This window comes from Oncorhynchus gorbuscha, linkage group LG01 (assembly GCF_021184085.1).
Source record: "Oncorhynchus gorbuscha isolate QuinsamMale2020 ecotype Even-year linkage group LG01, OgorEven_v1.0, whole genome shotgun sequence".
Classification (NCBI taxonomy): domain Eukaryota; kingdom Metazoa; phylum Chordata; class Actinopteri; order Salmoniformes; family Salmonidae; genus Oncorhynchus; species Oncorhynchus gorbuscha.
Window position 1 is genome coordinate 29,679,838 of NC_060173.1, and position 24,313 is coordinate 29,704,150.

Below are 24,313 nucleotides of genomic sequence, written 5' to 3' on the forward strand. Positions count from 1 at the left end.
TGCCACAAGAGGTCTCTTCACAGTCCTCAAATCCATAACAGACTATGGGAGGCACACAGTGCTAAATAGAGCCATGAATTCATGGAACTCAATTCCACATCAAGTAACTAATGCCACCAGTAAAATTATATTTAAAAAACAGATGAACACAAACATTGGCACACACACACGATATACATACACATGGATTTATTACTGTAGATATGTGGTAGAGACACCTGAAACCCCACCTCTTTAAGGAATACCTAGGATAGGATAAGTAATCCCTCTCACCCCCCCTTTAAGATGTAGATGCACTATTGTAAAGTGACTGTTCCACTGGATGTCATAAGGTGAATGCACCAATTTGTAAGTCGCTCTGGATAAGAGCGTCTGCTAAATGACTTAAATGTAAATGTAATGGTAGTGGTGGAGTAGGGGCCTGAGGGCACACAGTGTGTGGTGAAATCTGTGAATGTATTGTAATGTTTTAAAAATGGTATAAACTGCCTTAATTTTGCTGGACCCCATGAAGAGTAGCTGCTGGATCCATAATAAATCCAAATCCAAATAGCCATAAATATTCACGATTCATTCAGGATTATCTGTAATCATGGTAACATCCACATTTAATGTAGAAGTGTTTAGAAACATATTCTTACTTATAATAAAAGTGACTCCAAAATTACACATTATTTACCATGAATTTCTTCTGGGCACAAAATAATCTGAAAAACAACCAAAACTAACTGCAAATGCATCCAACAGGATTGTAGAGTCACAAGCTTGATGTAGTCATTGCGTGCTAGGGATATGGGACCAAATACTAAACTTTTGACTACTTTATTCATAAGAGGTGTCAATAATTTTGACACCTACCCTTTTGAGGAAAACTATTACTTGTTAAATAAAATATTTTTCTCTGAGAAATTGTATTAGTATAACATTAATTTCCCCCAAAAATATTACATACAATATTCCTCAGTATTTGATTTATTTTATGACAAGGAAAAATGTGTTGTTTTGCCCCTGACCAAGGCAGTTAACCAATTGTTCCCCTGGCGCCGAAGACGTGGATGTCGATTAAGGCAGCCCCCCCCGTACCTCTGATTCAGAGGGGTTGGGTTAAATGCGGAAGACACATTTCAGTTGAAGGCATTCAGTTGTACAACTGACTAGGTATCCCCCTTTCCCTTCAGTTATTATTGCTCATCTTTATCAAGGGTGCCAATTTCTTACCCAAGCAAATGGTCTACAACTGATTTCTGTTCTCAATCTATTGTTTTAGAAGTGAATAACATTCCTGAAAGTAAAAGCTATGCTACATATGTGATAACAGAAACTGCAGGCTATATTATATGTCTATATACAGTTGTAGCACATGATCATGGTTAGTAGAGGTAACTCAGTCATGTTTCTGCTTTAGCCAACTGTTGTCACAAGAGGGCTCAAGCAGGAATATAGTGGCATGCTGGCAGCCAGGCTAGTTCAGTCATTGTCTTTGTGGTCATCAGCAGAGCTCTTAGATTGAAACACTGAACAACATTCAGGTCTCACATATTCAGTCAGGTATTGAGCGTGAAGTCTAACTGGACTTTTGAGAAGTTCAGAGACTGCTGTGGTTAGTGTGTGTGCAACAGTCAAAGCAAGAAGAACCCTTAAGACTTTCTTACCACAGGGTGGAAACTGCAAAATGTACAAAATAGGTTTGGGGAAGGGGATCAATTTCCTGCAAATAAAAAAACCTGGGAAAAGTGTTGACAATGACAAATACATCTAATCATATTGAGGACATTTATTTTTGTTATGATTATTTCCAAGCTAAATTGATGTAATTATGTAATTATGAAATTCAATCATCTGTCTTGTGTTGCAATGCATAGAAGAAAGCTTTGAAACAGTATGATGCAGAAGCTTTGCATAAATGTATATACTGCATACATGTATATACTGCATTGATTCTCAGATACAAAATATTGTTTTCTGGTTATTCATCTTTGGCCATTCCTTTCCATTGCTTGATATCTGAGCTAGAGTTAATGTAAGGTGCAGTGTATGTGTTAGGGATTTGATTTACCCTAGATTGTGAGGCGGTGTGTATGTACTGTATAAACTAAGTCGTTGTGCGTTTGTTTATCTTCATGGACTGTGTGTGTATTCATGCTGTATTCATTCGTAGTCCTCTCCACAGGCCTTTATCAAATTCTTCTTTTTGTTGTTTCTTGGTGCTGGCTCCTCTTCCTCCCAGGTGTCCTGGATCTTGTCGGGTCGTCCGATTGGCTGCAGAAGCTGGCCAAGACTGTCATAGCCGAACCAGTAGGGGGCGTCATCGTTACTGTGCTCCCACTTCTCAACACAGGGCTGGAGCCTCAGAGCCGCCTGCCTACCCACACACATACACACACACATTGCTACTGTGCTCCCAGTGTTACATCTTTAGTTTCTAGACATTTCATTTCAGTTGAAGTATGTGTATTTGTGTCTTACTTGGATATTCCCCTGCAGTAGACCATGTTGATGGTGTTGAGCTGTGGGCAGCCTGTCTGTAGGAAGCGTGGTGTGCGATCAGTCAGCAGAACACAGCCACTCACGTCCAGCTCTCTCAGGAAGTGACGCCCTACTGTCAGGTACTGTACCGCCAGGTCTGTCATCTGATAGGGGAAGTGCATAGACAATAGGCAAGATATTTTGGTAATATTGTTTGTTTGTGTGTGTGTGAATACCTTTGGGCAGCCGGGCATGCGTAACGTGACTATAGTCCTGCAGTAGAAGGACAGAGCCTTGATGGCCTGGTCAGATAGAGCTACACAGTGAGACACGTCAATATACTCCAGACCTCTCGCCTGCCTGCAGAACTTCTGCTTTCACAGGGAGAACAGGAGAGAGAAGAGGAGGGTTACTTTAAGAAGTGAATTCCTTTAACACTCTTTCAATGAGGTCACAGACAGTCAAAAGGTACTGTGCAGACTGCAGAACACAAAGTAAACAGTACCTCTATGCCAATGTCAGTGATCCAGACACACTCAGAGGCAACCAGCTTCTTCAGGCCAGGGTTCCCACCTAGAGCAATCAACCCCTGAAAACACAAGTTGTGTTGTTGGAGTGTTTTAGATAGCTAACTGTAATAAGTCACACCTACACGGCAACGTATGGGAGCATTACCTGGTCCATGATGTTGCAGCCACTGATGTCCAGAGAGAGGAGAGAGGAACAGCTACTGAGCCACTCCAGACCAGAATTAGACAGGTTATCACAGTAAGACACACTCAGGTGGTTCAGCTTACTGCACCTGTACACACACACACCACGCCAGTCTGTCAGTGTGTACAGTACTTGTGTGTAATATATGCGTGTGTGTGAGTTTTTATATGACCTTACTTTTGAGCCACCCTCATGATAGCTAAGTCGTTGATACGGCTGCAGTTGCTCAGATTCAGCTCCCGCAGTTTAGAGGCAGAAGGCCCCTCAGTCAGGTACCGCAGCCCCATGTCACTCACCCTACGAACACACACGAGAGCACACACACAAGCAGTCAGGTAGCACAGCCCGATATCATCTAACGTAGAGAGACAGAACACACGCGCACACACACCTGCTGCAGTGTGAGATGTTGAGGTAGACCAGGTTTTTGAGGGTGCCCATAGACTTTAGGCTGGAGTCAGTCATTCTAGGGCAGTCAGCTGCATGGAGTCTCGTAAGGCCTGGAGAGCTACGACACAGAGCCCTCCAACTGATGTCTGACATACGACGGTTACCTACAAAAACACACGGACAACTGTAATAACACGCACCATAACAAACTAAGTGTGTGTGTTGATACTGCCCCTGAACCATTTGTCATGACTAATCACATCCTCAGAAACAAACTGACCATCTCCTTTGGCTGAAGAGCTATAATGATTGGCTAATCACTTAACAGTGACTTGTGCCAGATACAGCACTGTATAAGGCCAACAGTTAGAGGATAGCAAAAGTTTCAGAGTTGACCAACTACATGACCTGCTGGCTGCTGCATCATGGTTTTGATGTCACAGACCAATCACATGAAATGAGGCCTAGCGCCTCACTCAGTTACCCAATCAGAGCTCCTGTAGACCTCAACCTGGGAACAAGACTCACCACAATGATTGTTGCCAAGACAAATAAAGAACACTAATAGATAGACATGGAACATGACACAACTCAGGCACACACACTCACCATCAACACTGAACTTGGAGAGGTTGGCCACCTCAGCGATGGCTTTGAAGGCGGAGTCTGAGAGATGGGGGGTGTCCCATAGGGAGATGGCAGACAGAGAGTGACACTTAGAGGCCAGCTCCTATTGGAAGAAACCAGACTAAGTGACAGGCAGAGGTCCATTCACTCATTAATGACAGGTAGCCAATGGAGGTTAAAAATATGGTCTTACTCCCAATCATTTTGTCCAGAGCCTAAATGAGTTGTCTGGTAGCTCCATACATACCAGCACACAGCTGTCTGACAGAGTAGGCATGTCATTGAAGACTATCTGCTGGAGCAGAGGGCAGCCCGCTGCTATGTACCTGAAACCTTCCACTGAGATCTGCTGGGACAAAACACCACACACAGAGTACATTAGAGAGTAGGTGGGTGAGAGAAAGATGGAGAGGGCCAGTGTGTACACTTTGTAATTTAAAACAAACAGGTTGGCTGCTCTCTCTCTCTCTCTCTCTCAATTCAATGGGCTTTATTGGCATGGGAAACATGTTAACATTGCCAAAGCAAGTGAGGTAGATAATATACAAAAGTGAAATAAACAATAAAAATGAACAGTAAACATTTTAAAACAATAAAGACATTACAAATGTCATTATGTATATATACAGTGTTGTAACAATGTACAAATGTTTAAAGTACACAAGGGAAAATAAATAAGCATAAATATGGGTTGTATTTACAATGGTGTTTGTTCTTCACTGGTTGCCCTTTTCTTGTGGCAACAGGTCACAAATATTGCTGCTGTGATGGCACACTGTGGAATTTCACCCAGTAGATATGGAAGTTTATCAAAATTGGGTTTGTTTTAAAATTCTTTGTGGATCTGTGTAATCTGAGGGAAATATGAGTCTCTAATATGGTCATACATTGGGCACGAGGTTAGGAAGTGCAGCTCAGTTTCCACCTCATTTTGTGGGCAGTGTGACCATTCTCTCTCTCTCTGCAGAGTACAAACACTCAACCAGCTGGAGGTAGACCAACGCTGGCTCTGGTGACTGTTGCAATCTAAAACCAGTGTGTTAGCTGTAGCCACCTTCTCTCTTAGAGTCAGAGAAAGAGAACCTCTCTCAAATCCCAGTATCAACCTACAGACTTGTAAATGAGAGGAGCACGCAAACTGACTTCAGTACAGCAGGGTAGCAGAGGACACAGACGTGTTGGAGAAGAGAGGAGCACACAAACTGATCTGGATATAGTTGAAGCCGATAGAAGAGGAGACATACAGATCAGAGAGGACCATAGGAACTGACCTGAGTGCAGCCAGAGAGGTCAAGGTGGATGAGTTTGTGGCAGCCCTTCCCTGAGGCCATGTACTGTAAGCCTTTATCAGTGAACCTACGGCAGCATGCTAAACTCAGGAATTGCAGGTTCAGACAGCTCCTGGACAGACAGGGGGGGTTTAAGATCAATATGTGAGCAGTACTGGGCAACAACTGGCTGTGTATTAGCCTCATATCCATACTGGATGTGCTTAAGGCACCTCTAAAGTTCCTTGATTTGTATTGGAAAAGTAATACTCCAGAGTATTTCTAAAGCTAATGTGCACCTGCAGTCTGTTATCAGCCTGATTTCACTAGTTCAAGTCTTCTCACAATCTTCAGTTTGTGAAGGTGTGGGGGTTGGATAGTGAGGATATGAATGATTATTTGACATCTGGCCGGGTTGCAGCAGTTGAACGACCAAGGTAGGATGTCAGGAAAGGGGTTGAGAGGGTTGGTGAGACGTGAGGTTGGCAGAGTTGTCAATTGACTGTGGCATCTGATTGGGAGAATCTTTTCTTTCGAAACCTAAGTTTAGACATTGTTAATCAAGATAAATCCCACAAGAACAGCAGAGATGAAGGGTGGACAAAGAGACAGAGAGGAGGAGAGAAGGGAACTGCCATAGAGAGAGAATGGCGTGTAGGAATGTGTTGACAGCAGCAGCTGAGGGTTGAAAGTATTTGCAATTGAACTGAAATAAGACTATTTCTCCAGGTTAATTCTCAGGCAGGTCTGTGAAGCATTTTCACACTGCTAGGTTCCAATGATTTCTAGTCTATAAGCTACAAAGTTTAAAAAGAAAACTGAGCCTATGGAATTGCTTTCAGGTGTAACATTCTTTGGATAAAAAGGATACAAATAAACATGTGCGCTCACGCAAACATTTACTTTCTCTATTTCTCAATCTTTCTCTCTCTGTTCCTCTCAGTATTTCTGTTTCGTCATGCCACATCATTCCACTACATCACTGGGATAACAGTGTTGGGTAATCCTTATGCCATTATGACATGAGTAATAGCTGTGGCCTGGGATTTAAGTGACTATTTTCCATTCAGAAGAGAGAAAAAGAGAGAGGGGGAGAGACCCAAATGGTTTAGATTAGGAGCTGAGAGAGAGAGAGAGAGAGACCCAAATGGTTTAGATTAGGAGCTGAGCGAGAGAGAGAGAGAGACCCAAATGGTTTAGATTAGGAGCTGAGAGAGAGAGACCCAAATGGTTTAGATTAGGAGCTGAGAGAGAGAGAGATAGAGACCCAAATGGTTTAGATTAGGAGCTGAGAGAGAGAGAGAGAGACCCAAATGGTTTAGATTAGGAGCTGAGAGAGAGACCCAAATGGTTTAGATTAGGAGCTGAGAGAGAGAGAGAGAGAGAGAGAGACCCAAATGGTTTAGATTAGGAGCTGAGCGAGAGAGAGAGAGAGACCCAAATGGTTTAGATTAGGAGCTGAGAGAGAGAGACCCAAATGGTTTAGATTAGGAGCTGAGAGAGAGAGAGATAGAGACCCAAATGGTTTAGATTAGGAGCTGAGAGAGAGAGAGAGAGACCCAAATGGTTTAGATTAGGAGCTGAGAGAGAGAGAGAGAGACCCAAATGGTTTAGATTAGGAGCTGAGAGAGAGAGAGAGAGAGAGAGAGACCCAAATGGTTTAGATTAGGAGCTGAGAGAGAGACCCAAATGGTTTAGATTAGGAGCTGAGAGAGAGACCCAAATGGTTTAGATTAGGAGCTGAGAGAGAGAGAAAGAGAGACCCAAATGGTTTAGATTAGGAGCTGAGAGAGAGAGAGAGAGAGACCCAAATGGTTTAGATTAGGAGCTGAGAGAGAGAGAGAGACCCAAATGGTTTAGATTAGAAGCTGAGAGAGAGAGAGAGAGAGAGAGAGAGAGAGAGAGAGAGAGAGACCCAAATGGTTTAGATTAGGAGCTGAGAGAGAGAGAGAGAGAGAGAGACCCAAATGGTTTAGATTAGGAGCTGAGAGAGAGAGAGAGAGAGAGAGAGAGACCCAAATGGTTTAGATTAGGAGCTGAGAGAGAGACCCAAATGGTTTAGATTAGGAGCTGAGAGAGAGACCCAAATGGTTTAGATTAGGAGCTGAGAGAGAGAGAGAGAGACCCAAATGGTTTAGATTAGGAGCTGAGAGAGAGAGAGAGAGAGAGAGACCCAAATGGTTTAGATTAGGAGCTGAGAGAGAGAGAGAGAGAGACCCAAATGGTTTAGATTAGGAGCTGAGAGAGAGAGAGAGAGACCCAAATGGTTTAGATTAGTAGCTGAGAGAGAGAGAGAGACCCAAATGGTTTAGATTAGGAGCTGAGAGAGAGAGAGAGAGAGAGACCCAAATGGTTTAGATTAGGAGCTGAGAGAGAGAGAGACCCAAATGGTTTAGATTAGGAGCTGAGAGAGAGAGAGAGAGAGACCCAAATGGTTTAGATTAGGAGCTGAGAGAGAGAGAGACCCAAATGGTTTAGATTAGGAGCTGAGAGAGAGAGAGAGACCCAAATGGTTTAGATTAGGAGCTGAGAGAGAGAGAGACCCAAATGGTTTAGATTAGAAGCTGAGAGAGAGAGACCCAAATGGTTTAGATTAGAAGCTGAGAGAGAGAGAGAGAGACCCAAATGGTTTAGATTAGGAGCTGAGAGAGAGAGAGACCCAAATGGTTTAGATTAGGAGCTGAGAGAGAGAGAGACCCAAATGGTTTAGATTAGGAGCTGAGAGAGAGACCCAAATGGTTTAGATTAGGAGGAGAGAGAGAGAGAGACCCAAATGGTTTAGATTAGGAGATGAGAGAGAGACCCAAATGGTTTAGATTAGGAGCTGAGAGAGAGAGAGAGAGTTTAGATTAGGAGAGAGAGAGAGAGAGAGAGAGACCCAAATGGTTTAGATTAGGAGGAGCTGAGAGAGAGAGACCCAAATGGTTTAGATTAGGAGCTGAGAGAGAGAGAGAGACCCAAATGGTTTAGATTAGGAGCTGAGAGAGGGAGAGAGAGACCCAAATGGTTTAGATTAGGAGCTGAGAGAGACCCAAATGGTTTAGAGAGAGAGAGAGAGAGAGAGAGAGAGAGACCCAAATGGTTTAGATTAGGAGCTGAGAGAGAGAGAGACCCAAATGGTTTAGATTAGAAGCTGAGAGAGAGAGAGAGACCCAAATGGTTTAGATTAGAAGCTGAGAGAGAGAGAGAGACCCAAATGGTTTAGATTAGGAGCTGAGAGAGAGACCCAAATGGTTTAGATTAGGAGATGAGAGAGAGACCCAAATGGTTTAGATTAGGAGCTGAGAGAGAGAGACCCAAATGGTTTAGATTAGGAGCTGAGAGAGAGAGAGAGACCCAAATGGTTTAGATTAGAAGCTGAGAGAGAAAGAGAGAGAGAGAGAGAGAGAGAGACCCAAATGGTTTAGATTAGAGAGAGAGAGAGAGACCCAAATGGTTTAGATTAGGAGCTGAGAGAGAGAGAGAGAGACCCAAATGGTTTAGATTAGGAGCTGAGAGAGAGACCCAAATGGTTTAGATTAGGAGCTGAGAGAGAGAGACCCAAATGGTTTAGATTAGGAGCTGAGAGAGAGAGAGAGAGACCCAAATGGTTTAGATTAGGAGCTGAGAGAGAGAGAGAGAGAGAGACCCAAATGGTTTAGATTAGGAGCTGAGAGAGAGAGAGAGACCCAAATGGTTTAGATTAGGAGCTGAGAGAGAGAGAGAGAGACCCAAATGGTTTAGATTAGGAGCTGAGAGAGAGAGAGAGAGAGAGAGAGACCCAAATGGTTTAGATTAGGAGCTGAGAGAGAGAGAGAGAGAGAGACCCAAATGGTTTAGATTAGGAGCTGAGAGAGAGAGAGAGAGAGAGACCCAAATGGTTTAGATTAGGAGCTGAGAGAGAGAGAGAGACCCAAATGGTTTAGATTAGGAGAGAGAGAGAGACCCAAATGGTTTAGATTAGGAGCTGAGAGAGAGAGAGAGACCCAAATGGTTTAGATTAGGAGCTGAGAGAGAGAGACCCAAATGGTTTAGATTAGAAGCTGAGAGAGAGAGACCCAAATGGTTTAGATTAGAAGCTGAGAGAGAGAGAGAGAGACCCAAATGGTTTAGATTAGGAGCTGAGAGAGAGAGAGACCCAAATGGTTTAGATTAGGAGCTGAGAGAGAGAGAGACCCAAATGGTTTAGATTAGGAGCTGAGAGAGAGACCCAAATGGTTTAGATTAGGAGCTGAGAGAGAGAGAGAGAGAGAGACCCAAATGGTTTAGATTAGGAGATGAGAGAGAGACCCAAATGGTTTAGATTAGGAGCTGAGAGAGAGAGAGAGAGAGAGAGAGAGAGAGAGAGACCCAAATGGTTTAGATTAGGAGCTGAGAGAGAGAGAGAGACCCAAATGGTTTAGATTAGGAGCTGAGAGAGAGAGAGAGAGACCCAAATGGTTTAGATTAGGAGCTGAGAGAGGGAGAGAGACCCAAATGGTTTAGATTAGGAGCTGAGAGAGAGAGAGAGAGAGAGACCCAAATGGTTTAGATTAGGAGCTGAGAGAGAGAGAGAGAGACCCAAATGGTTTAGATTAGAGCTGAGAGAGAGAGAGACCCAAATGGTTTAGATTAGAAGCTGAGAGAGAGAGACCCAAATGGTTTAGATTAGGAGCTGAGAGAGAGACCCAAATGGTTTAGATTAGGAGATGAGAGAGAGACCCAAATGGTTTAGATTAGGAGATGAGAGAGACCCAAATGGTTTAGATTAGGAGATGAGAGAGAGAGAGAGACCCAAATGGTTAAGATTAGATGAGAGAGAGACCCAAATTGGTTTAGGAGCTGAGAGAGAGAGAGAGAGACCCAAATGGTTTAGATTAGAGCTGAGAGAGAGAGAGACCCAAATGGTTTAGATTAGAGCTGAGAGAGAGAGAGACCCAAATGGTTTAGATTAGGAGCTGAGAGAGAGAGAGACCCAAATGGTTTAGATTAGGAGCTGAGAGAGAGAGAGAGACCCAAATGGTTTAGATTAGGAGCTGAGAGAGAGAGAGAGACCCAAATGGTTTAGATTAGAAGCTAGTTTAGAGAGAGAGAGAGAGACCCAAATGGTTTAGATTAGAAGCTGAGAGAGAGAGACCCAAATGGTTTAGATTAGAAGCTGAGAGAGAGAGAGAGACCCAAATGGTTTAGATTAGAAGCTGAGAGAGAGAGAGAGAGACCCAAATGGTTTAGATTAGGAGCTGAGAGAGAGACCCAAATGGTTTAGATTAGGAGATGAGAGAGAGACCCAAATGGTTTAGATTAGGAGCTGAGAGAGAGAGAGACCCAAATTGTTTAGATTAGGAGATGAGAGAGACCCAAATGGTTTAGATTAGGAGATGAGAGAGAGAGAGACCCAAATGGTTAAGATTAGGAGATGAGAGAGAGACCCAAATGGTTAAGATTAGGAGATGAGAGAGAGACCCAAATGGTTTAGATTAGGAGCTGAGAGAGAGAGAGAGAGACCCAAATGGTTTAGATTAGAAGCTGAGAGAGAGAGAGACCCAAATGGTTTAGATTAGAAGCTGAGAGAGAGAGAGAGACCCAAATGGTTTAGATTAGGAGCTGAGAGAGAGAGACCCAAATGGTTTAGATTTAGAGAGCAAATTGTTTAGATTAGGAGATGAGAGAGACCCAAATGGTTTAGATTAGGAGATGAGAGAGAGAGACCCAAATGGTTTAGATTAGGAGATGAGAGAGAGAGACCCAAATGGTTAAGATTAGGAGATGAGAGAGAGACCCAAATGGTTAAGATTAGGAGATGAGAGAGAGACCCAAATGGTTTAGATTAGGAGCTGAGAGAGAGAGAGAGACCCAAATGGTTTAGATTAGGAGCTGAGAGAGAGAGAGAGAGAGACCCAAATGGTTTAGATTAGGAGCTGAGAGAGAGAGAGAGACCCAAATGGTTTAGATTAGGAGCTGAGAGAGAGAGAGAGAGACCCAAATGGTTTAGATTAGGAGCTGAGAGAGAGAGACCCAAATGGTTTAGATTAGGAGCTGAGAGAGAGACCCAAATGGTTTAGATTAGGAGCTGAGAGAGAGACCCAAATGGTTTAGATTAGGAGCTGAGAGAGAGAGAGAGAGAGACCCAAATGGTTTAGATTAGGAGCTGAGAGAGAGAGAGAGAGACCCAAATGGTTTAGATTAGAAGCTGAGAGAGAGAGAGAGACCCAAATGGTTTAGATTAGAAGCTGAGAGAGAGAGAGAGAGACCCAAATGGTTTAGATTAGAAGCTGAGAGAGAGAGAGAGAGACCCAAATGGTTTAGATTAGAAGCTGAGAGACCCAAATGGTTTAGATTAGAAGCTGAGAGACCCAAATGGTTTAGATTAGAAGCTGAGAGAGAGAGAGAGAGACCCAAATGGTTTAGATTAGGAGCTGAGAGAGAGAGAGACCCAAATGGTTTAGATTAGGAGCTGAGAGAGAGAGAGACCCAAATGGTTTAGATTAGGAGCTGAGAGAGAGACCCAAATGGTTTAGATTAGGAGCTGAGAGAGAGAGAGACCCAAATGGTTTAGATTAGGAGCTGAGAGAGACCCAAATGGTTTAGATTAGGAGATGAGAGAGAGAGAGACCCAAATGGTTAAGATTAGGAGCTGAGAGAGAGACCCAAATGGTTTAGATTAGGAGCTGAGAGAGAGAGAGAGAGACCCAAATGGTTTAGATTAGAAGCTGAGAGAGAGAGAGACCCAAATGGTTTAGATTAGGAGCTGAGAGAGAGAGAGAGACCCAAATGGTTTAGATTAGGAGCTGAGAGAGAGAGAGACCCAAATGGTTTAGATTAGGAGCTGAGAGAGAGAGAGAGACCCAAATGGTTTAGATTAGGAGCTGAGAGAGAGAGAGACCCAAATAGTTTAGATTAGAAGCTGAGAGAGAGAGAGAGACCCAAATGGTTTAGATTAGAAGCTGAGAGAGAGAGACCCAAATGGTTTAGATTAGAAGCTGAGAGAGAGAGAGAGACCCAAATGGTTTAGATTAGAAGCTGAGAGAGAGAGAGAGAGACCCAAATGGTTTAGATTAGGAGCTGAGAGAGAGACCCAAATGGTTTAGATTAGGAGATGAGAGAGAGACCCAAATGGTTTAGATTAGGAGCTGAGAGAGAGAGACCCAAATTGTTTAGATTAGGAGATGAGAGAGACCCAAATGGTTTAGATTAGGAGATGAGAGAGAGAGAGACCCAAATGGTTAAGATTAGGAGATGAGAGAGAGACCCAAATGGTTAAGATTAGGAGATGAGAGAGAGACCCAAATGGTTTAGATTAGGAGCTGAGAGAGAGAGAGAGAGACCCAAATGGTTTAGATTAGAAGCTGAGAGAGAGAGAGACCCAAATGGTTTAGATTAGAAGCTGAGAGAGAGAGAGACCCAAATGGTTTAGATTAGGAGCTGAGAGAGAGAGACCCAAATGGTTTAGATTAGGAGCTGAGAGAGAGAGAGACCCAAATTGTTTAGATTAGGAGATGAGAGAGACCCAAATGGTTTAGATTAGGAGATGAGAGAGAGAGACCCAAATTGTTTAGATTAGGAGATGAGAGAGAGAGACCCAAATGGTTAAGATTAGGAGATGAGAGAGAGACCCAAATGGTTAAGATTAGGAGATGAGAGAGAGACCCAAATGGTTTAGATTAGGAGCTGAGAGAGAGAGAGAGAGAGAGACCCAAATGGTTTAGATTAGGAGCTGAGCTGAGAGAGAGAGAGACCCAAATGGTTTAGATTAGGAGCTGAGAGAGAGAGAGAGACCCAAATGGTTTAGATTAGGAGCTGAGAGAGAGAGAGAGAGAGAGAGACCCAAATGGTTTAGATTAGAGCTGAGAGAGAGAGACCCAAATGGTTTAGATTAGGAGCTGAGAGAGAGAGAGAGAGACCCAAATGGTTTAGATTAGGAGCTGAGAGAGAGAGAGAGAGAGACCCAAATGGTTTAGATTAGGAGCTGAGAGAGAGAGAGAGAGAGAGACCCAAATGGTTTAGATTAGGAGCTGAGAGAGAGACCCAAATGGTTTAGATTAGAGCTGAGAGAGAGAGAGAGAGACCCAAATGGTTTAGATTAGAAGCTGAGAGAGAGAGAGAGAGACCCAAATGGTTTAGATTAGAAGCTGGACCCAAATGGTTTAGAGAGCTGAGAGAGAGAGACCCAAATGGTTTAGATTAGAAGCTGAGAGAGAGAGAGAGAGACCCAAATGGTTTAGATTAGAAGCTGAGAGAGAGAGAGAGAGACCCAAATGGTTTAGATTAGAAGCTGAGAGAGAGAGAGAGAGACCCAAATGGTTTAGATTAGGAGCTGAGAGAGAGAGAGACCCAAATGGTTTAGATTAGGAGCTGAGAGAGAGAGAGACCCAAATGGTTTAGATTAGGAGCTGAGAGAGAGACCCAAATGGTTTAGATTAGGAGCTGAGAGAGAGAGAGAGAGAGACCCAAATGGTTTAGATTAGGAGATGAGAGAGAGACCCAAATGGTTTAGATTAGGAGCTGAGAGAGAGAGAGAGAGAGAGAGAGAGAGAGAGAGAGAGAGAGAGAGAGAGACCCAAATGGTTTAGATTAGGAGCTGAGAGAGAGAGAGAGAGACCCAAATGGTTTAGATTAGGAGCTGAGAGAGAGAGAGAGAGAGACCCAAATGGTTTAGATTAGGAGCTGAGAGAGGGAGAGAGAGACCCAAATGGTTTAGATTAGGAGCTGAGAGAGAGAGAGAGAGACCCAAATGGTTTAGATTAGGAGCTGAGAGAGAGAGAGACCCAAATGGTTTAGATTAGGAGCTGAGAGAGAGAGAGAGAGAGAGAGAGAGAGAGAGACCCAAATGGTTTAGATTAGGAGCTGAGAGAGAGAGAGAGAGACCCAAATGGTTTAGATTAGAAGCTGAGAGAGAGAGAGAGAGAGACCCAAATGGTTTAGATTAGAAGCTGAGAGAGAGAGAGAGAGAGACCCAAATGGTTTAGATTAGGAGCTGAGAGAGAGACCCAAATGGTTTAGATTAGGAGATGAGAGAGAGACCCAAATGGTTAAGATTAGGAGATGAGAGAGACCCAAATGGTTTAGATTAGGAGCTGAGAGAGAGACCCAAATTGTTTAGATTAGGAGATGAGAGACCCAAATGGTTTAGATTAGGAGATGAGAGAGAGACCCAAATGGTTTAGATTAGGAGCTGAGAGAGAGAGAGAGACCCAAAAGGTTTAGATTAGGAGCTGAGAGAGAGAGAGAGAGAGACCCAAATGGTTTAGATTAGAAGCTGAGAGAGAGAGAGAGACCCAAATGGTTTAGATTAGAAGCTGAGAGAGAGAGAGACCCAAATGGTTTAGATTAGGAGCTGAGAGAGAGAGACCCAAATGGTTTAGATTAGGAGCTGAGAGAGAGAGAGACCCAAATAGTTTAGATTAGAAGCTGAGAGAGAGAGAGACCCAAATGGTTTAGATTAGGAGCTGAGAGAGAGAGACCCAAATGGTTTAGATTAGAAGCTGAGAGAGAGAGAGAGACCCAAATGGTTTAGATTAGAAGCTGAGAGAGAGAGAGAGAGACCCAAATGGTTTAGATTAGGAGCTGAGAGAGAGACCCAAATGGTTTAGATTAGGAGATAAGAGAGAGACCCAAATGGTTTAGATTAGGAGCTGAGAGAGAGACCCAAATTGTTTAGATTAGAGATGAGAGAGACCCAAATGGTTTAGATTAGGAGCTGAGAGAGAGAGAGACCCAAATGGTTTTTAGGAGCTTAGGAGACCCTGAGAGAGAGACCCAAATGGTTTTTAGATGAGAGAGAGACCCAAAGTTTAGAGAGCTGAGAGAGAGAGAGAGAGACCCAAATGGTTTAGATTTAGATTAGGAGCTGAGAGAGAGAGAGAGAGAGAGAGAGAGACCCAAATGGTTTAGATTAGGAGCTGAGAGAGAGAGAGAGACCCAAATGGTTTAGATTAGGAGCTGAGAGAGAGAGAGAGACCCAAATGGTTTAGATTAGGAGCTGAGAGAGGGAGAGAGAGACCCAAATGGTTTAGATTAGGAGCTGAGAGAGAGAGAGAGACCCAAATGGTTTAGATTAGGAGCTGAGAGAGAGAGACCCAAATGGTTTAGATTAGGAGCTGAGAGAGAGAGAGAGAGAGAGAGAGAGAGAGAGAGAGAGACCCAAATGGTTTAGATTAGGAGCTGAGAGAGAGAGAGAGACCCAAATGGTTTAGAGAGAGAGAGAGAGACCCAAATGGTTTAGATTAGAAGCTGAGAGAGAGAGAGAGAGAGACCCAAATGGTTTAGATTAGGAGATAGAGAGACCCAAATGGTTTAGATTAGGAGCTGAGAGAGAGACCCAAATTGTTTAGATTAGGAGCTGAGAGAGAGACCCAAATGGTTAAGATTAGGAGATGAGAGAGACCCAAATGGTTTAGATTAGGAGCTGAGAGAGAGACCCAAATTGTTTAGATTAGGAGATGAGAGAGACCCAAATGGTTTAGATTAGGAGATGAGAGAGAGAGACCCAAATGGTTAAGATTAGGAGATGAGAGAGAGACCCAAATGGTTAAGATTAGGAGATGAGAGAGAGACCCAAATGGTTAAGATTAGGAGATGAGAGAGAGACCCAAATGGTTTAGATTAGGAGCTGAGAGAGAGAGAGAGAGACCCAAATGGTTTAGATTAGGAGCTGAGAGAGAGAGAGAGACCCAAATGGTTTAGATTAGGAGCTGAGAGAGAGAGAGAGAGAGAGAGAGAGAGAGAGAGAGAGAGAGAGAGAGAGAGAGACCCAAATGGTTTAGATTAGGAGCTGAGAGAGAGAGAGAGAGACCCAAATGGTTTAGATTAGAAGCTGAGAGAGAGAGAGACCCAAATGGTTTAGATTAGAAGCTGAGAGAGAGAGACCCAAATGGTTTAGATTAGGAGCTGAGAGAGAGACCCAAATGGTTTAGATTAGGAGATGAGAGAGAGACCCAAATGGTTTAGATTAGGAGATGAGAGAGACCCAAATGGTTTAGATTAGGAGATGAGAGAGAGAGAGACCCAAATGGTTAAGATTAGGAGCTGAGAGAGAGACCCAAATGGTTTAGATTAGGAGCTGAGAGAGAGAGAGAGAGACCCAAATGGTTTAGATTAGAAGCTGAGAGAGAGAGAGACCCAAATGGTTTAGATTAGGAGCTGAGAGAGAGAGAGAGACCCAAATGGTTTAGATTAGGAGCTGAGAGAGAGAGAGAGACCCAAATGGTTTAGATTAGGAGCTGAGAGAGAGAGAGAGAGACCCAAATGGTTTAGATTAGGAGCTGAGAGAGAGAGAGACCCAAATAGTTTAGATTAGAAGCTGAGAGAGAGAGAGAGAGAGACCCAAATGGTTTAGATTAGAAGCTGAGAGAGAGAGAGACCCAAATGGTTTAGATTAGAAGCTGAGAGAGAGAGAGAGACCCAAATGGTTTAGATTAGGAGCTGAGAGAGAGACCCAAATGGTTTAGATTAGGAGATGAGAGAGAGACCCAAATGGTTTAGATTAGGAGCTGAGAGAGAGAGAGACCCAAATGGTTTAGATTAGGAGATGAGAGAGAGAGAGACCCAAATGGTTAAGATTAGGAGATGAGAGAGAGACCCAAATGGTTAAGATTAGGAGATGAGAGAGAGACCCAAATGGTTTAGATTAGGAGCTGAGAGAGAGAGAGAGAGACCCAAATGGTTTAGATTAGAAGCTGAGAGAGAGAGAGACCCAAATGGTTTAGATTAGAAGCTGAGAGAGAGAGAGACCCAAATGGTTTAGATTAGGAGCTGAGAGAGAGAGACCCAAATGGTTTAGATTAGGAGCTGAGAGAGAGAGAGACCCAAATTGTTTAGATTAGGAGATGAGAGAGACCCAAATGGTTTAGATTAGGAGATGAGAGAGAGAGACCCAAATTGTTTAGATTAGGAGATGAGAGAGAGACCCAAATGGTTTAGATTAGGAGCTGAGAGAGAGAGAGAGAGAGAGACCCAAATGGTTTAGATTAGAAGCTGAGAGAGAGAGAGAGACCCAAATGGTTTAGATTAGAAGCTGAGAGAGAGAGAGAGACCCAAATGGTTTAGATTAGGAGCTGAGAGAGAGACCCAAATGGTTTAGATTAGGAGATGAGAGAGAGACCCAAATGGTTTAGATTAGGAGATGAGAGAGACCCAAATGGTTTAGATTAGGAGCTGAGAGAGAGAGAGAGAGAGAGAGAGACCCAAATGGTTTAGATTAGGAGCTGAGAGAGAGAGAGAGAGACCCAAATGGTTTAGATTAGGAGGAGAGAGAGAGAGAGAGAGAGAGAGAGAGAGAGAGAGAGAGAGAGAGAGAGACCCAAATGGTTTAGATTAGGAGCTGAGAGAGAGAGAGAGAGACCCAAATGGTTTAGATTAGGAGCTGAGAGAGAGAGAGAGAGAGAGAGACCCAAATGGTTTAGATTAGGAGCTGAGAGAGAGAGAGAGAGACCCAAATGGTTTAGATTAGAAGCTGAGAGAGAGAGAGAGAGACCCAAATGGTTTAGATTAGAGAGAGAGACCCAAATGGTTTAGATTAGAAGCTGAGAGAGAGAGAGAGAGACCCAAATGGTTTAGATTAGAAGCTGAGAGAGAGAGAGAGACCCAAATGGTTTAGATTAGAAGCCCAAATGGTTTAGATTAGGAGCTGAGAGAGAGAGACCCAAATGGTTTAGATTAGGAGCTGAGAGAGAGAGAGACCCAAATGGTTTAGATTAGGAGCTGAGAGAGAGAGAGACCCAAATGGTTTAGATTAGGAGATGAGAGAGAGACCCAAATGGTTTAGATTAGGAGCTGAGAGAGAGAGAGAGAGACCCAAATGGTTTAGATTAGGAGAGAGAGAGAGAGAGAGAGACCCAAATGGTTTAGATTAGGAGCTGAGAGAGAGAGAGAGACCCAAATGGTTTAGATTAGGAGCTGAGAGAGAGAGAGAGACCCAAATGGTTTAGATTAGAAGCTGAGAGAGAGAGAGAGAGACCCAAATGGTTTAGATTAGAAGCTGAGAGAGAGAGAGAGAGACCCAAATGGTTTAGATTAGGAGCTGAGAGAGAGACCCAAATGGTTTAGATTAGGAGATGAGAGAGAGACCCAAATGGTTAAGATTAGGAGATGAGAGAGACCCAAATGGTTTAGATTAGGAGCTGAGAGAGAGACCCAAATTGTTTAGATTAGGAGATGAGAGAGACCCAAATGGTTTAGATTAGGAGATGAGAGAGTGACCCAAATGGTTTAGATTAGGAGCTGAGAGAGAGAGAGAGACCCAAAAGGTTTAGATTAGGAGCTGAGAGAGAGAGAGAGAGAGAGAGACCCAAATGGTTTAGATTAGAAGCTGAGAGAGAGAGAGAGACCCAAATGGTTTAGATTAGAAGCTGAGAGAGAGAGAGACCCAAATGGTTTAGATTAGGAGCTGAGAGAGAGACCCAAATGGTTTAGATTAGGAGCTGAGAGAGAGAGAGACCCAAATAGTTTAGATTAGAAGCTGAGAGACCCAAATGGTTTAGAGAGAGAGACCCAAATGGTTTAGATTAGGAGCTGAGAGAGAGAGAGAGAGACCCAAATGGTTTAGATTAGAAGCTGAGAGAGAGAGAGAGACCCAAATGGTTTAGATTAGAAGCTGAGAGAGAGACCCAAATGGTTTAGATTAGGAGCTGAGAGAGAGACCCAAATGGTTTAGATTAGGAGATGAGAGAGAGACCCAAATGGTTTAGATAGGAGCAAATTGTTTAGATTAGGAGATGAGAGAGACCCAAATGGTTTAGATTAGGAGCTGAGAGAGAGAGACCCAAATGGTTTAGATTAGGAGCTGAGAGACCCAAATGGTTTAGATTAGGAGCTGAGAGAGAGACCCAAATGGTTTAGATTAGGAGCTGAGAGAGAGAGACCCAAATGGTTTAGATTAGAGATGAGAGAGAGACCCAAATGGTTTAGATTAGGAGCTGAGAGAGAGAGAGAGAGAGAGAGAGACCCAAATGGTTTAGATTAGGAGCTGAGAGAGAGAGAGAGAGACCCAAATGGTTTAGATTAGGAGCTGAGAGAGAGAGAGAGAGACCCAAATGGTTTAGATTAGGAGCTGAGAGAGGGAGAGAGAGACCCAAATGGTTTAGATTAGGAGCTGAGAGAGAGAGAGAGACCCAAATGGTTTAGATTAGGAGCTGAGAGAGAGAGACCCAAATGGTTTAGATTAGGAGCTGAGAGAGAGAGAGAGAGAGAGAGAGAGAGACCCAAATGGTTTAGATTAGGAGCTGAGAGAGAGACAGAGAGAGACCCAAATGGTTTAGATTAGAAGCTGAGAGAGAGAGAGAGACCCAAATGGTTTAGATTAGAAGCTGAGAGAGAGAGAGAGAGACCCAAATGGTTTAGATTAGGAGATGAGAGAGACCCAAATGGTTTAGATTAGGAGCTGAGAGAGAGACCCAAATTGTTTAGATTAGGAGCTGAGAGAGAGACCCAAATGGTTAAGATTAGGAGATGAGAGAGACCCAAATGGTTTAGATTAGGAGCTGAGAGAGAGACCCAAATTGTTTAGATTAGGAGATGAGAGAGACCCAAATGGTTTAGATTAGGAGATGAGAGAGAGAGAGACCCAAATGGTTAAGATTAGGAGATGAGAGAGAGACCCAAATGGTTAAGATTAGGAGATGAGAGAGAGACCCAAATGGTTAAGATTAGGAGATGAGAGAGAGACCCAAATGGTTTAGATTAGGAGCTGAGAGAGAGAGAGACCCAAATGGTTTAGATTAGGAGCTGAGAGAGAGAGAGACCCAAATGGTTTAGATTAGGAGCTGAGAGAGAGAGAGAGAGAGAGAGAGAGAGAGAGAGAGAGAGAGAGAGAGAGAGAGAGAGAGAGAGAGACCCAAATGGTTTAGATTAGGAGCTGAGAGAAAGAGACCCAAATGGTTTAGATTAGGAGCTGAGAGAGAGAGAGAGAGACCCAAATGGTTTAGATTAGGAGCTGAGAGAGAGAGAGAGAGACCCAAATGGTTTAGATTAGGAGCTGAGAGAGAGAGAGAGAGAGACCCAAATGGTTTAGATTAGGAGCTGAGAGAGAGAGAGAGACCCAAATGGTTTAGATTAGGAGCTGAGAGAGAGAGAGAGAGACCCAAATGGTTTAGATTAGGAGCTGAGAGAGAGAGAGAGAGAGACCCAAATGGTTTAGATTAGAAGCTGAGAGAGAGAGAGAGAGAGACCCAAATGGTTTAGATTAGGAGATGAGAGAGACCCAAATGGTTTAGATTAGGAGATGAGAGAGAGAGACCCAAATTGTTTAGATCAGGAGATGAGAGAGAGAGACCCAAATGGTTAAGATTAGGAGATGAGAGAGAGACCCAAATGGTTTAGATTAGGAGATGAGAGAGACCCAAATGGTTTAGATTAGGAGCTGAGAGAGAGAGAGACCCAAATGGTTAAGATTAGGAGATGAGAGAGAGAGACCCAAATGGTTAAGATTAGGAGATGAGAGAGAGAGAGAGAGAGACCCAAATGGTTTAGATTAGGAGCTGAGAGAGAGAGAGAGACCCAAATGGTTTAGATTAGAAGCTGAGAGAGAGAGAGAGAGACCCAAATGGTTTAGATTAGAAGCTGAGAGAGAGAGAGAGAGACCCAAATGGTTTAGATTAGGAGCTGAGAGAGAGAGAGACCCAAATGGTTTAGATTAGGAGCTGAGAGAGAGAGAGACCCAAATGGTTTAGATTAGGAGCTGAGAGAGAGAGAGACCCAAATGGTTTAGATTAGGAGATGAGAGAGAGACCCAAATGGTTTAGATTAGGAGCTGAGAGAGAGACCCAAATGGTTTAGATTAGGAGCTGAGAGAGAGAGAGAGAGAGAGAGAGAGAGAGAGAGAGAGAGAGAGAGAGAGAGAGAGACCCAAATGGTTTAGATTAGGAGCTGAGAGAGAGAGAGAGAGACCCAAATGGTTTAGATTAGGAGCTGAGAGAGAGAGAGAGAGACCCAAATGGTTTAGATTAGAAGCTGAGAGAGAGAGAGAGAGACCCAAATGGTTTAGATTAGAAGCTGAGAGAGAGAGAGAGAGAGACCCAAATGGTTTAGATTAGGAGCTGAGAGAGAGACCCAAATGGTTTAGATTAGGAGATGAGAGAGAGACCCAAATGGTTAAGATTAGGAGATGAGAGAGACCCAAATGGTTTAGATTAGGAGCTGAGAGAGAGACCCAAATTGTTTAGATTAGGAGATGAGAGAGTGACCCAAATGGTTTAGATTAGGAGATGAGAGAGTGACCCAAATGGTTTAGATTAGGAGCTGAGAGAGAGAGAGAGACCCAAAAGGTTTAGATTAGGAGCTGAGAGAGAGAGAGAGAGACCCAAATGGTTTAGATTAGAAGCTGAGAGAGAGAGAGAGACCCAAATGGTTTAGATTAGAAGCTGAGAGAGAGAGAGACCCAAATGGTTTAGATTAGGAGCTGAGAGAGAGAGACCCAAATGGTTTAGATTAGGAGCTGAGAGAGAGAGAGACCCAAATAGTTTAGATTAGAAGCTGAGAGAGAGAGAGAGAGAGACCCAAATGGTTTAGATTAGGAGCTGAGAGAGAGAGACCCAAATGGTTTAGATTAGAAGCTGAGAGAGAGAGAGAGACCCAAATGGTTTAGATTAGAAGCTGAGAGAGAGAGAGAGAGACCCAAATGGTTTAGATTAGGAGCTGAGAGAGAGACCTAAATGGGTTAGATTAGGAGATGAGAGAGAGACCCAAATGGTTTAGATTAGGAGCTGAGAGAGAGAGAGACCCAAATTGTTTAGATTAGGAGATGAGAGAGACCCAAATGGTTTAGATTAGGAGCTGAGAGAGAGAGAGACCCAAATGGTTTAGATTAGGAGCTGAGAGAGAGAGAGACCCAAATGGTTTAGATTAGGAGCTGAGAGAGAGACCCAAATGGTTTAGATTAGGAGCTGAGAGAGAGAGAGAGACCCAAATGGTTTAGATTAGGAGATGAGAGAGAGACCCAAATGGTTTAGATTAGGAGCTGAGAGAGAGAGAGAGAGAGAGAGACCCAAATGGTTTAGATTAGGAGCTGAGAGAGAGAGAGAGAGACCCAAATGGTTTAGATTAGGAGCTGAGAGAGAGAGAGAGAGACCCAAATGGTTTAGATTAGGAGCTGAGAGAGGGAGAGAGAGACCCAAATGGTTTAGATTAGGAGCTGAGAGAGAGAGAGAGAGACCCAAATGGTTTAGATTAGGAGCTGAGAGAGAGAGAGACCCAAATGGTTTAGATTAGGAGCTGAGAGAGAGAGAGAGAGAGAGAGAGAGAGAGAGAGAGACCCAAATGGTTTAGATTAGGAGCTGAGAGAGAGAGAGAGAGAGACCCAAATGGTTTAGATTAGAAGCTGAGAGAGAGAGAGAGACCCAAATGGTTTAGATTAGAAGCTGAGAGAGAGAGAGAGAGAGACCCAAATGGTTTAGATTAGGAGATGAGAGAGACCCAAATGGTTTAGATTAGGAGCTGAGAGAGAGACCCAAATTGTTTAGATTAGGAGCTGAGAGAGAGACCCAAATGGTTAAGATTAGGAGATGAGAGAGACCCAAATGGTTTAGATTAGGAGCTGAGAGAGAGACCCAAATTGTTTAGATTAGGAGATGAGAGAGACCCAAATGGTTTAGATTAGGAGATGAGAGAGAGAGAGACCCAAATGGTTAAGATTAGGAGATGAGAGAGAGACCCAAATGGTTAAGATTAGGAGATGAGAGAGAGACCCAAATGGTTAAGATTAGGAGATGAGAGAGAGACCCAAATGGTTTAGATTAGGAGCTGAGAGAGAGAGAGACCCAAATGGTTTAGATTAGGAGCTGAGAGAGAGAGAGAGAGACCCAAATGGTTTAGATTAGGAGCTGAGAGAGAGAGAGAGAGAGAGAGAGAGAGAGAAAGAGAGAGAGAGAGAGAGAGAGAGACCCAAATGGTTTAGATTAGGAGCTGAGAGAGAGAGACCCAAATGGTTTAGATTAGGAGCTGAGAAGAGAGACCCAAATGGTTTAGAGGAGCCCAAATGGTTTAGATTAGGAGGAGATGAGAGAGACCCAAATGGTTTAGATTAGGAGCTGAGAGAGAGAGAGAGAGAGACCCAAATGGTTTAGATTAGGAGGAGAGAGAGAGAGACCCAAATGGTTTAGATTAGGAGCTGAGAGAGAGAGACCCAAATGGTTTAGATTAGGAGCTGAGAGAGAGAGAGAGAGAGACCCAAATGGTTTAGATTAGAAGCTGAGAGAGAGAGAGAGAGAGACCCAAATGTTTAGATTAGGAGATGAGAAGACCCAAATGGTTTAGATTAGGAGATGAGAGAGAGACCCAAATTGTTTAGATCAGGAGAGATGAGACCCAAATGGTTTAGATTAGGAGATGAGAGAGAGACCCAAATGGTTTAGATTAGGAGATGAGAGAGAGACCCAAATGGTTTAGATTAGGAGATGAGAGAGAGACCCAAATGGTTAAGATTAGGAGATGAGAGAGAGAGACCCAAATGGTTAAGATTAGGAGATGAGAGAGAGACCCAAATGGTTAAGATTAGGAGATGAGAGAGAGACCCAAATGGTTAAGATTAGGCGATGAGAGAGTGAGAGAGCAAGAAAATTAGAGAGAGACAGAATGAAAGTGACAGACAGACAGACAGGCAAAGACAGAGATAGACACAGTACAGGCTCTGTCTGCTTGGGCCAATGGGTACTTCAGCACAGAGGGAACAATAACAGGCCCGTATAATGGCTTTGCTGACAAGAGGTGGTAAAAGCAGCAACTGACATTAACCCAACAGGTGTTTGGGACATGAAACAATAACTGCAGCCCAAATAGGTGCTTCACAGAGTTCAAGTAACAGATACATCTCAACATCAACTATTGAGAGACTGTGTTAATCAGGCCTTCATGGTCAAATTGTTGCAAATAAACCACAGGACACCAATAAGAAGAAGAGA

At 43.4% G+C, this 24,313-nt stretch overlaps 1 protein-coding gene across 5 annotated transcripts in view; it reads right to left on the bottom strand.

Annotated features, from left to right (window-relative positions):
* Positions 1–561: 561 nt before the first annotated feature.
* The window catches only part of fbxl13 (F-box and leucine-rich repeat protein 13), a 50,322-nt gene continuing 26,570 nt past the window's right edge, over positions 562–24,313 (bottom strand). For 4 of the 5 annotated variants that reach the window (XM_046312668.1, XM_046312508.1, XM_046312580.1 and 1 more), the window contains 10 exons: positions 5,469–5,598; positions 4,445–4,546; positions 4,180–4,300; positions 3,572–3,734; positions 3,358–3,477; positions 3,142–3,268; positions 2,972–3,055; positions 2,703–2,837; positions 2,467–2,630; positions 562–2,362 (listed from right to left, as the gene is read on the bottom strand). In XM_046312668.1, the coding sequence (XP_046168624.1) occupies positions 2,149–2,362; positions 2,467–2,630; positions 2,703–2,837; positions 2,972–3,055; positions 3,142–3,268; positions 3,358–3,477; positions 3,572–3,734; positions 4,180–4,300; positions 4,445–4,546; positions 5,469–5,598 (1,360 nt within the window). In that variant the 3' untranslated portion in view covers positions 562–2,148. The remainder of the gene's footprint in view (positions 2,363–2,466; positions 2,631–2,702; positions 2,838–2,971; positions 3,056–3,141; positions 3,269–3,357; positions 3,478–3,571; positions 3,735–4,179; positions 4,301–4,444; positions 4,547–5,468; positions 5,599–24,313) is intronic. The other variant, XM_046312429.1, reaches the window with a different exon arrangement.